At 39.1% G+C, this 17,661-nt stretch overlaps 1 protein-coding gene across 1 annotated transcript in view; it reads right to left on the bottom strand.

Moving 5' to 3' along the window:
- Window positions 1-17,661, bottom strand: part of ehbp1 (EH domain binding protein 1) — a 508,893-nt gene that overhangs the window by 175,792 nt on the left and 315,440 nt on the right. The window contains 2 exon segments of the mRNA XM_051919668.1: window positions 11,720-11,862; window positions 11,864-11,994. Coding sequence (XP_051775628.1) covers window positions 11,720-11,862; window positions 11,864-11,994 — 274 coding nt within the window.

Raw genomic sequence — 17,661 nt, 5'->3', positions numbered from 1 at the left:
ACTTCATATTTTTGAGAAGTCTACACCATCACTTCAAAATAAGCACCCAAGTAAGGATTTTCTTTCATACCGTATTTTATAGAAATAGAACATTTTTATTCATAATGCAATAAAAACAAACTGTGTAATCAGTATAACGTGTAAGCTGTAATGAATATGTGAAATAACTCTGGGATGGCTAGATTTTCATAGTCCCTAAACTGGACACAATTTATCAAGGGCCCCCATTGGAGTTTTGTGCACATAGTTATTCATATATTAAAATTCAAGAACATGGTGAGAGGTCCAGTGGGGCATGATAGGTTCCCTATTGAGTTTTGTGTGTGTTGTTTGAAGTATATTAAATTAAAAAGGACAATAGTGGCAAGTGTCTCCTTGGGGTTTCATACACATTTATTGAAATAAACAGCCAATTTTTGGTAGATTCCAATTATTAAATAAGACGCACTGCATAAAATCAGGAAGTCACTTCATATAGACAAATCACAGATGAAAGTGACCTCACACTGATCATTATCCCAAACTTCAAATAAGTAACTCATGTCTTATGGACTGAGAATGAACGCACATGGTAAACAGTGAACTAAATTGTGCTAATGCACAGAAAAACATTTGTTCTTCATAGTTCTTTGTATAATATGAACATGTACTTATTTACACATTATCAATTGGATTAACCCTCTTTCAAGAAAGTAAGATAGAAATCAGGACAAATGAGTACAAATCAGGAATCAAACCTGGGGTCTCGTTTATAAAGCTGGCATATGCATACAAACAGGCTTGAAATGTGTGTACGCAATTTCCCATGCAAACATCACAATTTATAAAAGAAAACTTGATGGGGGAACATGCATATATTTATAGCAACTCTCATCTCTGCACATTTAACTGGGAAATGATGACACCCTTGATCAAGATGGGAAATTCAGCTAAACCAGCTAAATGACGACTCGCAAGGATAATAATGCAAATCACCAGAGCCACTATTATAATGTGCATGGACGTGACAAACGTATTAATCCTCATCTACTCACACCATTTCTCATCTCATAAGTACACACATGGTGTACTTTATGCACCAGTGTTAAAATGTCTATTTATATGCATGCTGTGAGGTTGTAATATAAAATATTGAAATAATTTTAAATTGTACATTTTTTAATGTAATTCAATAAAATATTACTGAATAGTATGACACAGTCTAGGACTATCTGAAAATAAACATGATCCACTTCTCCAGTGCTCATTCGTCACCGGTCACACTTTCATCCACTGCAGGATTTGCACCTATATCACATTTCACTTCAGTTGCTGAATGTTCTTTGCAGACGAAGTAACTGCAAGAAGAACATCTCATCACTGTCATACATATGCAAGTACTTGTGCAGTGTACTAAATGCACCATATGGAACTTGCGACTGTTTATCTATAATAATAAAAGGCAAAGCCCTCACTGACTGACTGACTGACTGACTCACTGACTGACTGACTCATCACTAATTCTCCAACTTCCCGTGTAGGTGGAAGGCTGAAATTTGGCAGGCTCATTCCTTACAGCTTACTTACAAAAGTTAGGCAGGTTTCATTTCGAAATTCAAAGCGTAATGGTCATAACTGGAACATATTTTTTGTCCATACACTGTAATGGAGGAGGCGGAGTCACGTATCGCGTCATCACGCCTCCTACGTAATCACGTGAACTAAAAACAAGGAAGAGATTTACAGCACGAGTCACACGCGGTAACGAAGGTAAATGACGTTAATTTTTGACTGTCTTTTAATACTGTGTAAGCATACATATTAACACATGTGCAATTAAACGTGTGCATTTACGGGGTGATTTCTCAGGCTTAAAAGCTCACCTTTTATCAAACGCGGGAACAAAGGTAACTGACGTTGTTCACTGTCTTTTAATACTGTGTAACCATACATATTAACACATGTGCAATTAAACGTGTGCATTTACGGGGTGATTTCTCAGGCTTAAAAGCTCGCCTTTTACTAAAAAGGTAAATGCAAAACTATTTTCAATCAGTTTATTGAAACGCTCCCGTTAAGGATTGCAATAACATATTCGCGAGATAAAAGAACGAAGTAGGGGGAAATGGAGGAAGAGCCGCAAACAGCGAAGAGCAAAAAATTAATTAAACAATTGAGAACGGAGCGAGTGAAGCATACAAGCATGTTCATAAGGGAAACAAAGCACGGTGTAAAACGTAAGTTTAAATTAAGTTTATAGAAACGCTCCCGCTGCGGATTGCAATAACATATTCGCGAGATAAAAGTTTAATGAGAAGACACGAGGTATAAACGAACCACACGCCGTGGCGCAACGTTAGGGGCAACAGTTTCAACCATTCTATGATCTGCTTCTCGCAACTGAAAGACGGCACATGGCGGATGTTAGCCGACTTGCTGACCGCAACGTTAGGGGCTTCAACTCTGGCGCTGACGCCACATCTCAGTGCCAACACTTTGCAGACTCTACTTAAAAGACACGCCCTCCTCACTGGACAGTTAAAAAGACCAATCAAACTAACGATGACATCAAGTATTACCCAATCAAAAGTAGGAAAGGAGGCATCTTCATAAAATGCGTGTGGGATGATTTGCATGACACGCTGCTTTAAAAAAAAAAGATAAAAAAAATACGGGATAAATCCCGTCCAGTATTCATTCAAAACGGGATGCGCAATTTCATTCTCAAACGCGTCAAGATTCCGTATTTTAAAGGACGGGTGGCAACCCTACAATGCCAGGTAACCACCCATACAATCAGATTGTGATTCAGACTAGGAATGCAATGAATGTAATTACCCCGATCTACATACAAGGCGAAAGTCTTGCAACATTCAAAGATGATGGTTTGGGATAATTAGTACTTATTAAGTACACCATGGAACATAAAAGAGCTTATGAAGCCTTGAACCGAAAAAAGCAAGATCTCAGAGATCGTAAAAAAAAAAAAAAGGAGGTAATGTCGTTTTACTCGCTGTAGATTTTAGTCAAACATTACCAGTTATTCCACGAGGGAGACCAGCAGATGAACTCAACGCGTGTTTAAAATCCATGCTTCTCCCACGGTCGGTTATATGTCGCGTGTTCTCGGGTAGGTACACCAAAAAATTTTTACATTTAAGCATGTAATGGGCAAAGAAAAAATGAGGTATACCCGAAGGCACTGCAGTAGTACTCAATGTAACTTTACTTCTTAAATGTTAATGTTTTACTGTTTAATAATTTATACGCTTCTTATATATTGTTCAAATTCTTTTATCAAAATACCAGTGACAGCGCAATGCACGATAACATGGAGTGAATACACCATACGCATCTGGCCACGGCCGCCCTGGTGTGCGCAGATAGGAGTTGATTCTAAAATAAAATAAACATAAAAAGAGTAATACAATCATCACCCATAAAGCGGATAGCAGACGTGACGTATTATATGTGTACCAGATTTCAAGTCAATAGGTGAAACGGTTTGCAAGCTACAGGTGATTTAAAATCCTGGACAGACCAACGAAAAGCCACGGTAGCAAATTATAGAAGAAGATTTTACTGTTTAATAATTTATATTTATATGAAATGTGCTTCTTATATATTACTTCATATTCTCATATGATAATGATGTTAATGTTGTTTATATTGATTTCTATGTTATTGTAAGTGCATCTATGTGTGTATATGTATGTATGTGTATATATATATATATATATATAATATATATATATATATATATATATATATATAAAAATATATATATAAAAAATATATGTGTATATGTATATATAATATATCTGTATATGTGTGTATATGTGTGTGTATATGTGTATATGTATATATATATGACAGCAACACTCATAACAATGACAACACAATTACATTGACAATCATGTTACGTTATTTTTAAAATGTTTCCTTTACTTTTTCATAACCTCTTTAACACACTACTTCTCCGCTGCGAAGCGCGGGTATTTTGCTAGTCTACTTATAAAACCGGCAGAGGGCACACTGGAGGGAAACCACTGTAACACTGTACTTGTAGTGAATCAAGATGAGAATAGATGGCGGATGCTGCCGGTAGGTTCAAGTAAAAGGGCATTGGACAAATATGGGCACTGAAAAACCTTTTCTTGTTTGTTATTAGTTTATGCTGTCTTTTTGTTGACATTTCTCAGGGAACTTGCCGACAGGTCAGGAATATCTCAGCCAAGCTTCACTTCATCATACCCAATGTGCTGGAAGACATTAACTGAATGGCGAGATATTGCATCCAGATTTTGTGTGATGTGGGTGCACATACTGTATATAACACACAACATGTTTTTGCCAACATAAAAAGGCAATTTGCAACAGTGTTTGCTACTCCTAATGTAATAAGAGCAATTTACTACACTCATATTGCAATAAGGGCACCAAGCAAGAATAAAGTTGCTGTTGTTAACTGCAAGCAGTTACACTCCATTAATGTGCAAGTCATCTGCGATGCCAAGTGTGGCTGACAAACATCTTGTCTTAGTGTACTGGGACAGCCTGTGATTTGTTTATTCTAAAGGTAAATAGCCTTGGTAGATGTGACGGTACTGAACGTGGTGAATTGTTTATTGGTAAGGTAACTGGCTGAACCTTCAGTCTTTCATATGGCCTGTACAATTCATTGTAACAGCAGTCATGTCATTATATTTGCCAGGTCATAGTGGCTACCAGCATAGATGCTGCTGTTTTAAGCCTTTCCCAGACCCAGCAGAATGCAGGAAAGGTGCAATAATGCCATCCATGACCTCGTGCTCTCAGCTGCACAGCACAGCCAAATACTGAATGCGGGTAGCAGGGGCTTGGTATGTGAGGGGAGAAGCTGCTCTACCAGCTAATAAAGTTCTGCAGCATTGTGATTACATATACAGTATGAGGTTGATTAGTATGCTCAATGAATGGATGTTTCAGGGCGGCGTTTGAAGCACATATGCATATTTACAAGGCAATTGTGATTTATACAGGGTAAATTACACAGAAATGTGTATGCCAGGCATTATAAATGTGCTTTTTGTTTTTGTCATATGCATTTTACCAAGTTTTTGCTGTGCACATATTTTCAAACTCAAATCCACAAAAAGTTGAGCCAAACTCCAGGACACACACTCAACTCAAATCAGGTCAACTATGAATCACTAATTAACATAAACTGAATATGTTTAGAATATGGGAGTAAACCACAGACAATGCCACAAAGACTTTGACAATGGGCATTTAAATTTATTTTGCAACTAATAATTTTATATAACTTGCTTATCATTACTTCAAAAGGTATTAACCAGCATTAAACCAATGCATTACAGACTGAACTGTCTGGCTGTACTGTTAGGCTTACAGTGATCCCTCACTATATCGCGCTTCGCCTTTCGCGGCTTCACTCCATCGCGGATTTTATATGTAAGCATATTTAAATATATATCGTGGATTTTTTGCTGGTTCGCGGATTTCTGCGGACAATGGGTCTTTTAATTTCTGGTACATGCTTCCTCAGTTGGTTTGCCTAGTTGATTTCATACAAGGGACGCTATTGGCAGATGGCTGAGAAGCTAGATTGCTTACTTTTCTCTCTCTCTTGCGCTGACTATCTGTGATCCTGACGTATGGGGATTGAGCAGGGGGGCTGTTCGCACACCTAGACGATACGGACGCTCGTCTAAAAATGCTGAAAGATTATCTTCACGTTGCTATCTTTTGTGCAGCTTCCTGAAACGACATGCTGCACAGTGCTTCGCATACTTAAAAGCTCGAAGGACACGTATTGATTTTTGACTGAAAAACAAACTCTGTCTCTCTCTCTCTCTCTCTCTCCCTGCTCCTGACGGAGGGGGTGTGAGCTGCCGCCTTCAACAGCTTTGTGCCGCGGTGCTTCGCATACTTAAAAGCAAACAGCCCTATTGATTTGTTTGCTTTTCTCTATCTATGTGACATTCTGTGCTCCTGACAAGCACTCTTTTGAAGAGGAAGATATGTTTGCATTCTTTTAATTGTGAGATGGAACTGTCATCTCTGTCTTGTCATGGAGCACAGTTTAAACTTTTGAAAAAGAGACAAATGTTTGTTTGCAGTGTTTGAATAACGTTCCTGTCTCTCTACAACCTCCTGTGTTTCTGCGCAAATCTGTGACCCAAGAATGACAATATAAAAATAACCATATAAACATATGGTTTCTACTTCGCGGATTTTCTTATTTCGCGGGTGGCTCTGGAACGCAACCCCCGCGATGGAGGAGGGATTACTGTATAAAGAACTAGCCAACCCACGGAGTAGCATACGTTGCATAATTATGTATTGAATGGTGAACACTTCCTGAAAGACACTGTTGTCCAAATGGGGTGGGTTTTGAGGATACGACTGTAGGTGAATGAAAAGATGGAACTCTGGAGAGGGCAACATACAATACAGCGTTTTAAAACGCTGCATACAGCGATTCACACGAAGAATAGACACTGCTAAGACCATGGGATACCCTCGCAAACGTTTTACACGCTGCATACAACGATTCACATCCGCGACAAACAAATTGTTTTACACGCTGCATACAGCGATTCACATCCGCGACAACATGCTTCTTCTTATGGGGTGGGTTTGAGGATACGACTGTAAGGGAACTCTGGAGACAGCAACATACAATTGTCCGTGACGGAAAACTGGACGACCGCCGCCGCACCCCCACCTCCCAGAGCGAGGGACGGGGCTGGACGGCGGGCGTGCGCGGAGGGCGGAATGGGGTGTGAGGGGAAGGATGCCCAGTGAGGACGATGTATTGATGGGTGAACAGTCATCTCTTAGTCATCGTTCAGTACACACTGCCTGCTCATGTGCCCGCCCCCAACTCCTCACCTGAATTGCTTTCGTCTGTGTACAGTCCACATGCACCTGTGAGTCACGTTGACTATTCATTTTCCAAACACCGCCTCAGTCGGTCTCGCATCTGCTACAGTCCACATGCATCTATGAGCCACGTTGACTTTTCATTGTTCTTTTTGTCCGGGCCGGGTGAGGTTTCCCGTGTTGAGTCTAATTAAGCCAAAGGCTCCACACCTGGTGGTGCCCTTCTGTCAATTCCTTTAAGTTTCAGCTTTGCAACCATACTCCCCCTGGAACCCAAAGACTTTGGTTGCCCGGCGGATCATGGGAATAACGCCGCCGGATCGCCACTCGGCATTGTTTATGGTCGAAACTACGATGGTATGTGATCGTCTTCGAACCTCCGACTTGCATTCTTGATTAATGAAAACATTCTTGGCAAATGCTTTCGCTCTCGTGCGAATTGTTGGTTGGTGGGCGGGGCTCTGCCGTGTGTGTGCCATGGTCGGCTGCTTAGTGAATTGTTGGTGGGCAGGGCTCTGTGAGTTGGTGTGCGTGGCTCCGTCGTGGGTATCATACGGTCTGTCTTGCGTGCCCTGGTCGACAAACAAACTGTTTTACACGCTGCATACAGCGATTCACATCCGCGTCAAACATGCCGGCTGCCCGGCGGGTCATGGGAATAACGCCGCCGGATCACCAGTCGCCATCGTTTATGGTCGGAATTACGATGGTATGTAATCGTCTTCGAACTGTTCTTGATTAATGAAAACATTCTTGGCAAATGCTTTCACCCTCGCGCGAATTATTGGTGGACGGGGCTCTGTCATGCATGTGCCATGGAGATGAAAGCAACTTTCGCGGTGATTGTTGCCTGGAGAGCGAGGGTGGAAGCGGGCCGGGGAATAAGGAGTATTGTGTAGACAAACGTTTTCCGTGTTCAAGCAGGACCATCTAAGAAGAAGCATGTTTGTCGCGGATGCGAATCGCTGTATGTAGCATGTAAAACAGTTTGCGATGGTGGACGCGGTCGTGCAGAGTAACTGAAAAGTCAACGTGGCTCAGAGGTGCATGTGGACTGTAGCAGAGACAAACGTGAATGATGCCGTGTTTTGTGAGTTGTCGTGTCCGAGTTGGTGGGCGTGGCTCTGTGAGTTGTCGGACGCCATGTTTTGTGAGTTGTCGCGTCCGAGTTGGTGGGCATGGCTCTGTGAGTTGTCGTCCTATTCCATTTGGTGGGCGGGGCTCTGTCTTGCGTGCATCTTGCTTGCCATGGACTTAGTGAATTATATATATATATATATATAGATATGGCTTAATAACTATGGTAGGATTGTCTCAAGAAGGCAGAAAGAGATAGAGGCACTGAACAAAATCTCTTTTGGATACCAGGAGCCAATGCAGACATTCCAATTTTTACTTTCTGATTTTCAGCAGATGTATATTTCACTTATTGCTTATCAGTGGGTTGTACATTCCAGAAGAGAACAAGTAACTCTTTTCTAGGGGAGGACCATGACCTCAGATTTAAAGGTGGTAATTCCCATTCCAACCACATCACACTAAGGAAAAACTGTTTCAAGGCACATCAGAGATCACGATCTGAAAAGTCCAATTAATTGCTAAACAGCAAAGATCTAACCCTTAGGTTTCCCAACTGGTTACACTCCCAAGCCTCAGCACTGCCTTGATACTCTCTCCATGAAAGTCATAAACAAGAGAGGAGTTAAGACACATACTGTAACTTGGCAGATTCCTAAGACCTCTATGAACTGATTTAACTTAATGCCTATTATAGAAATGCAACTCTCACTCTGTTAATTCAAAAATGGAATGACACAGAGCAGGAAGGCTGGTACCCTATCCTCTTGAAGCACCTTCCACAACATTTAACCAAGGAAAGTGTCAGTGCCAATCAGGTGACGGGTACATGTGTGTTATGGTGTATAAAATCTGTACATTTTGGTTTAATTTTCCATTATATTTTGGTCAAGATAAAACAACAGATGAACTACAATTAAGACAAATCAAAGCAGGTTTTTTTTTACACCTCACTTTCAAACAGCTGTTTCCAACATTGAAAGGAAGACATTCAGATGGATCATTACTTTATAACCTGGGAAAAGGATGCTGAGTTGATACCTCAGGCTATTGATTACTTTATGGATGGACATCTGGGACAACATTTTGGGGTTTATGGCCTGGAAAGGGACACTGAGGCAATATCAAAGAACTTTATTATCATGGTAAAGAGTTTGAGCAAAATTCATCAATCACATTGACAGCCAGCCAATCAGGTGCATGTGTTGTGAAACCAAGGCATGACATTTCATAATAAATATGCCTTGGGTTTGGAAGAGGAAGGAGGAGAAGAAGAAGGAGAAGAAGAGGAACAGACGAAGACGGCATTGGTCGTCAGAAAGGCATCATGAACATCAATTGCTAAATCAAACGCCTCCCTGGACATTCATCCTTGTCATCTGTAACTTTTTCGTAAGCTTTTCCTAAAGACTATATATATTCAGACTTTCCTGTCAGTACCTATTTTCTATTATTCTTTGTTCCAGTGGTATTATTATTATTCTTGTAATAAATACCATGCTGCTTTTAACATTCTATGCTTTGTCTTAATGTCTAGAGTGATTGAATTAATAAGTTTAGATTTCTTTGAGCACCTGGTGTAGCCAGATTTTTTGCCATTATTTCTGTGCTGCAAGGTTTATAAGGCTGAGAGTGAGGGCGCCACTCAAAAGAAGGGACAGTACGATAAGAAGAAGGTATTCTTGGCTGATAAATGGCCTATAGTCAAGAGTGCTGAGTCTTTGTATGTTTAAATGTATTCTTGTAGACCAAAAGTAATATTTAGGTCTGAGATATCACTAAAACATCGTATGTTGTTCGTGCCGATAATAAGTAAGTCTCTTGAAGTGCTGAGTGACAGGCTGATGTGTGGTTTAAAGTGCTAAGGGTTAATCAGCGTGTGTGTGTAATTCATGGGGCAATGTTGTGGTTAGGGTCTGTGTGTGTGTGTTTATCTATGTGTGTGTGTGTTCATTTTAAAGTGCAACAGTAGACCAACCCGATAACGAACCTGACGAGAACATTACCCTTGAGAAAACAGGTAAAGGGTAAGCAGAGGGAATACTATGATAATACAATGTGGAAGAAATGAAAACAAGTTATTTATCTTCATTTACAGTATATTGCTAAGATGTGTCAACACCCTGAAACCCTGAACTGTATTAGGTAGATTTGACATGGTTATGTTTATTAATTACCATAAACATTTCGACATTAAAAGTAAATATTAACATTTCCTATTTACAGTATGTTACTTTATTGTTGATTGCAAAATGCTAGTGCTTCGTTCAGAGAGGAAACGCATTGAAATCTTTGCTATACTAAACCCTAATTAAACAATTATTTACTCTTTTTGTATTATCTCAACTCACTATAGAGTGTATCAATCATATATACTGTATATAAAAGTTATAAGCTTATAATTAGGGTTTGCACTCCATAGCTTCCCAAACAACATATTCTACACTATTACTAGATTTCTAGCGATATAACAAATATACCATGACAGGTTGCAAAACAGCCTGCAAACTTTTTTTAAAAGAGACAAAGTCTCTGTGGGACATTTTTAAGTGTCATCACTGATCAGGAAATTAATGAAGATAACACTGGCTTAACTTTTTACCTCGTGGCTATCAGAAACCACAGAATTATCAGTATTGCTTATAGGTCAAATTTAATTAATGACAGCTTCAAGGACAAACAGAATTGCAAAACTGAAGATTTTATATATATAATGCTGACTTTTCAAAAAATAAATTTAAAACCGCTTCAATCTAAATTAAAACAGACATAACACATAGTACAGTAATAAAGAAATTAGCAAAAAATGTTATCATGGCTGATTATACATCAAATACACAAGAATCAGTGAAACGTAAAATGACCATATTAACTGAAAGGCTGTAATAACTTGTCTATATAATGGCTGAATGAATAACTATTGACCAGGTGCTCTCGGGTCAGATGCTTTTGACCTCATCTTAACTGCATTGCAGAGGCAATTGACAAAGAAACAAACAAGGAGATAGTATCAATGGACAGCTTGTTTCAATGGTCATGCCCACCTTACCAATGGATGTATCAGTCATTGCCTCAGAGAAAGAAAAAAAAAAAAAAAAGGCTAGGTACCTAATTGAAAGATATGAAATAGGCATAAGAGGATTGGAAACAGTCTAAGACAAGCTGAAAAAGAAGTCATATTTTCTTAAATAGCTATTAATAAAAATAAACTGAAACAAAAAGGGGAAACAAAGTTGTACTTTGCTATTTTGGTATTTTTATTTTACAAGTCTCACAATTAGTTGTTAAACACTGAACGAGTTCAGAGGTAGGGTGAGAGAGAAACTGAGTGGGTAGGGAGGCACACACAACAGACAATGAAACTTTGAACAACAAAACCACTGTCTATGCCCTTTTACTCACTCTTGCTACACAACAGAGGTGCTGTGTGTTGGATGCTCTGTTTAATTGACCTTTTCCAGGTTACATTTCGTAAAGAAAGAGAGATAGAGAGAAAGATAGGATACTCAAAAAGCAAAATGAGAAGCGCAAATACACAATTCTGAACATTAACGGAAAAGTGGAGATAAGGTAAAACTTACTGGAGATATAGAAAATTTATTTCCAAGAAGAAAAACAAATAACGTGCAAAACACACATTCTGTAACAACTTACAACACCATGATTTTTCACATTTGATCAGAAATTAAAGTGAATTAGATAAAGTTGAATTTTAGACTGACATTAAAAACTCCTAGATGAAGAAAACAAAATTTCGTTTTCTCTCAATACTTACTCATCAAGTTCTTCTTCTTCATTTTTGATTGTATCTGCATAAAGATACTTGCTCATATCAATAGGTCGTACATTCTTTCTTTTAGCTGGTTTAGGTGGAATTTGGTCCGTTTTTGTTCTGGAGATATTTCAAGCTCAAGTTCTAATTCAGTTCAAAGTCTGGCTTGTCAAACGGGTTGCTATAGTCAGAGATGTCATTCTCATTGAAGGGATTGGTAGAATCATCATAAAAAGGATCTTCTGTTTTTGCTGAGACATCTTTCTTTAAAACTTGTTCTGATAAATGGTAAAGAAGGTAAAGTATAAATAAAAATGAATATCAAAAAGACACATACAAATTGATTTAAACATATTTGTACTTACAGAAATGAGAAACAAGAGACATGATTTATACTTCCTTTGATCTAAAATTCATGTGATTGTTATATTTATTACTGTATAGTATAAATTATGTTTTATGATTCATAATACAGCTCTATAAGAAATTTCAAATTACTGTACAGTAATCCCTCCTCCATCGCGGAGGTTGCGTTCCAGAGCCACCCGCGAAATAAGAAAATCCGCGAAAGTAGAAACCATATGTTTATATGGTTATTTTTATATTGTCATGCTTGGGTCACAGATTTGCGCAGAAACACAGGAGGTTGTAGAGAGACAGGAACGTTATTCAAACACTGCAAACAAACATTTGTCTCTTTTTCAAAAGTTTAAACTGTGCTCCATGACAAGACTGAGATGACAGTTCCGTCTCACAATTAAAAGAATGCAAACATATCTTCCTCTTCAAAGGAGTCAGGAGCAGAGACTGTCATAAAGGCAGAGGAAAATCAATAGGGCTGTTTGGCTTTTAAGTATGCGAAGCACCGCGGCACAAAGCTGTTGAAGGCGGCAGCTCACACCCCCTCCGTCAACAGCACAGAAAGAGAGAGACAGAGAAAAACAAGCAAGCAAAAATCAATACGTGCCCTTTGAGCTTTTAAGTATGCGAAGCACCGTGCAGCATGTCGTTTCAGGAAGCAGCTGCACAAAAGATAGCAACGTGAAGATAATCTTTCAGCATTTTTAGACGAGCGGTCCGTATCGTCTAGGTGTGCGAACAGCCCCCCTGCTCAATCCCCATACGTCAGGATCAGAGAAAGTCAGCGCAAGACAGAGAGAAAAGTAAGCAATCTAGCTTCTCAGCCATCTGCCAATAGCGTCCCTTGTATGAAATCAACTGGGCAAACCAACTGAGGAAGCATGTACCAGAAATTAAAAGACCCATTGTCCGCAGAAACCCGCGAAGCAGCGAAAAATCCGCGATATATATTTAAATATGCTTACATATAAAATCCGCGATGGAGTGAAGCCGCGAAAGGCGAAGCGCGATATAGCGAGGGATTACTGTACTTTCTTCTGTAATACCCTGTTTAAATAACTGTGCCCTAGGTTTAAATGCAATGACATTCTTTTTTCTTTTTCAACAAAGGACAAAGCAGCCTTTTAAAATTTCTTATAGAAAGAAAATTGAATCATACAAATTTGACAACTGAGTTAATAATCATCTGGCAATACAAGGGGAAATGCAGTTCTTTAGGATATCAGCTTAAAATACTTCAAGCAATAGGGATATGGTGCTACAATATTAGCAAGGATGGTTTTATAGGTCCTTTTCCAAGGTTCTGCTTTTAAATAAACCTTTTTATAGTGTCGAGCAACTTTACCTGGGAAAATTGTGTCCTTATTGAATTTCTTTATTATCACGATGAATCTGTGATACGATATACAACTGGACAAAATGCATGATTTTTAGAGCACATTAAAATGTTTTTATTTTACTTTAAACATTTGCCAACATAGTGTTTATTGTCCATTCTGCTAGGCATTTAAAGGCATACAAGGCCTGTTAAGAGAGCAGATTTAACAGGGATGTATTTGCATTCCCACTTACATTGCTGAGTAAATGGCTAAACTGCAGCTCACAGACAACTTTGGTAAGCTTTGTACTCCAACGGATAATAAAGGTGTAAATCAGAGCTGAGCTGACATGTTTGCAGATGCTCCTTTAGACAAAAAGGCACCTAAATGGACATTCATTTTAGCCTTGTTAGCAGAGTCTGAACTTGCCATTATGTAATGGACAAAATAATGTAGCAATGAGTGGGCGTTAGTTCTTTAACTGGAAGTGACCTTGATCCAATTATCCAAGGTTTCCTAGACTTTCAAAAAGCTGTGCACCTGGCATGTAATGTAGGTGTGCGGACAAGACAAGAAAAAACAGCTACATTGCTTACTGGGTTTGTGCTGAGTCTCTCACGCTTCTGAGCTTATGTTTACAGGTTAAAGATGCTATAAGTTTAATAAATATATAAGTTTTAAAAGCATTAATACATGATTAAATGTCAAAACAAAGTGCTTACTGAAAACTGTTTCAAAAGTGGTAACCTGTAGCAGGAAACATGGATCAGGTGTTTAGCTAAGAATAAACTGCAGACGCTCTTGTGGTCATGTTAGCTGACAACCACTGCAGGGCCCTGTCAGCTCCAAAAACAAATTTGTTGTAAGCAGAGGAAGCAGTAAGTGCTCTTTTGCACATACAGTGATCCCTCGCTATATCGCGCTTCGCCTTTCGCGGCTTCACTCCATCGCGGATTTTATATGTAAGCATATTTAAATATATATCGCGGATTTTTCGCTGCTTCGCGGGTTTCTGCGGACAATGGGTCTTTTAATTTTCTGGTACATGCTTCCTCAGTTGGTTTGCCCAGTTGATTTCATACAAGGGACGCTATTGGCAGATGGCTGAGAAGCTACCCAACTTACTTTTGTTTCTTTCTCTCTCTCTCTCTCTCTCTTGCGCTGCCTTTCTCTGATCCTGACGTAGGGGGTGTGAGCAGGGGGGCTGTTCGCACACCTAGACGATACGGACGCTCGTCTAAAAATGCTGAAAGAGTTGCTACCTTCTGTGTGCAGCTGCTTCGTGAAGCGACATGCTGCACGGTGCTTCGCATACTTAAAAGCTCAAAGGGCACGTATTGATTTTGACTTTGTTTTTCTCTGTCTCTCTCTCTCTCTCTCTCCCTGCTCCTGACGGAGGGGGTGTGAGCTGCCGCCTTCAACAGCTTTGTACCGGCGGTGCTTCGCATACTTAAAAGCCAAACAGCCCTATTGATTTGTTTGGTTTTCTCTCACTTTCTGACATTCAGTGCTCCTGACGCGCACTCCTTTGAAAAGGAAGGTATGTTTGCATTCTTTTAATTGTGAGACAGAACTGTCATCTCTGTCTTGTCATGGAGCACAGTTTAAACTTTTGAAAAAGAGACAAATGTTTGTTTGCAGTGTTTGAATAACGTTCCTGTCTCTCTACAACCTCCTGTGTTTCTGCGCAAATCTGTGACCCAAGCATGACAATATAAAAATAACCATATAAACATATGGTTTCTACTTCGCGGATTTTCTTATTTCGCGGGTGGCTCTGGCACGCAACCCCCGCGATGGAGGAGGGATTACTGTACTGACCTTCCTGTTAAAAATGGACTGCTGAGAAATGAGGTGCATAAGTCACTGACCAGGGTCACTTAGGACCATTTAAAGTATTACAGTTCTGCCATGTCCTTTTAGAAACTAGGTATAACCAATAGTATTAGCGCTTATGTTATGAGCAACAATTAAAGATCTGATTTTGGAATGTAGAAAAAGGACGCAGCACGAGTTCCTCTTTGTAACACTGACTTTTTATTGCTATCACGATATGTATTTAATGAGTGTTACCTCTTGTGAGATTTAGAGAATAAAGAAAATTGATTGGACGCTTCCTTCTGACTGAACTTATTTTCCTCAACGAAAAAAGGGTGAACAGGACACCCAGCAGGAGTGGCCGGTACAGTTTTCTTCCACACTGGCAGGAGAGAAACAGTACAGATAAGAGGAGAGTGTTCCACATGGAGCAAGGTCATCAGTGGAGTGCCTCAGTGGTCTGTCCTTGGACCATTACTTTTTCTAAAAACACGTTAATGATATTAATTCCGGCATAGTTAGTAAACTTGTCAAATTTGCAGATGACACTAAAATTGGAGAAATGGCAGAGGCAGCAAAAATAATTCAATAAGACATGGACAACCTTCAGAAGTGGACGGACACCTGACAAATGCATGTTAATGTAGAAAAGTGCAAAGTACTACATGTGAGCAAAAGGAACGTCAATTATAAATACAAGATGGGAGACACTGTCATACAGGAAGCAACCTTTCAAAATAATTCAGGGGTATATGTTGACACATTTTCATTGACAAAAAATAAACTAAAGCAATTAAAAAGGCAAATAAAATGTTAGGTTATATCATAAAAACTGTTGAATTTAAATCAAGAAGTGTTATGCTCAAACAATACAGTGGGTATAAAAAGTCTACACAATTTTGTTAAATGGCAGGTTTTGTGCAATAAAAAAACAAAACCAAGAGAAATCCTGTCAGGACTTACTTCCACCTTTATGGCAAAATTGCAATCTATATAAAGAAGGTGAAAACAATTCAGAAACCGTTTAGTTAAAAAAGGAAAAAAAATCATAAATTCTCAGTATTTATTAATTTTATGCTAATGTACAGTATATGATCTGCACTGAAGACAGGCTTTATACAAACAAAGAACAGAGCAGAAGCAACTGACAAGTCGAACAGCACCACTACCAATAGGGTGGATGGATGATTTAAGAAAAGGCTATGTTGTGGATAGGAAACAAGGGATATGATCACATTTGCTGTGTATAGTCAGATAAGTAAGTTAAGGAGAAAGTACTTAGAGGTTTATTTCTCCTGTCATTTGAGCCACCTGGAGTTTTTCTTTGTCTCTCCTCTCGTGTACTGTCCTGGAATCATAACAAGATCCATTCCACGTCACATATTTTGGACAGTGGTAACTTTTGGTGGCCAGCCAGAAATACATCTGAATTTCCAATGCTCTCAGATGCATTTCCCCTAAAGCGTAAGTTAAAGAAGAACTGCCCTGGCTGTTCGCGAATGGATGAACTGTAAGTAATGCAAATTAGATCACTTCCTGGTGATGTGAGTGGAGAATCTCTCACAGTGCTCCCAATGTACTGTGCAGCAGCACCCCCACAAAATGCCTGTCCACTGTGCAAATGCTGCCAACTAAGCCAATTGTATTGATATGGAACCACACCACAATCATTCCAGGTAGCACAATTTGCACTATGGTAACTGACGGTGGTCAACTATAAACCCATGATGTCTGGATTACAAAGGACCTCAGAAATAATTTCCCTGGAGTGTAAGTTAAAGGATAACTCCCTTGGTTGATTACAGAAGTACACATACCAAGCAATGCAAAGTGAAAGGCTTCCTAATAATGTCAGCTGAGGTTTCTTTCACCTAGTCTCCACCAAGGTTATTATAGTTAATGAAAACTAAAATCAAAACTATTATTAAAAAAATATTTTCGTTAACTGAAATTAAACAATTAACAAAACCAAAATGAAAAACTAGACCTAAATTAAACTATTAATATTAACTATTATATTTTTAGTTTTTGAATGAATATTCTTGCTGTTAGTCTTTTAATTTTTGCAACTTTTAACTCTAAAACAGAAAATCATCCACCACGAGCCACCCGCATATATTTATCCAGTGAACGGCAGCTAGTGGCAGAGGGCGGGTGTTCACACAGCATTTGCAGTGACAGAGCAGGCTGAATACGGGCGAGAAAAGCGTGTGAAATAGAAAGCGATTTACGTGCCGCCTTTCTTTGCACTTGTTGTATATCAAGATATCATTCAAACAGCTGAAATCGGAATGTGCTGGTCAACAAAACCTTTACCATATGGACAGAAAAATCATGAGTGAGTAACATTTCAGTTTATTTCTCAGGTGACTGGCTTTTTGTTGATAGTAATTCACCTACCACTTCACACCAAGGAGAAATCGTATTTTACTTTCTCGTATACAAAGT

The sequence above is a fragment of the Erpetoichthys calabaricus genome, chromosome 15 (genome assembly GCF_900747795.2).
Source record: "Erpetoichthys calabaricus chromosome 15, fErpCal1.3, whole genome shotgun sequence".
Lineage (NCBI taxonomy): Eukaryota > Metazoa > Chordata > Cladistia > Polypteriformes > Polypteridae > Erpetoichthys > Erpetoichthys calabaricus.
This window is presented reverse-complemented; position numbering and strand designations above follow the sequence as displayed.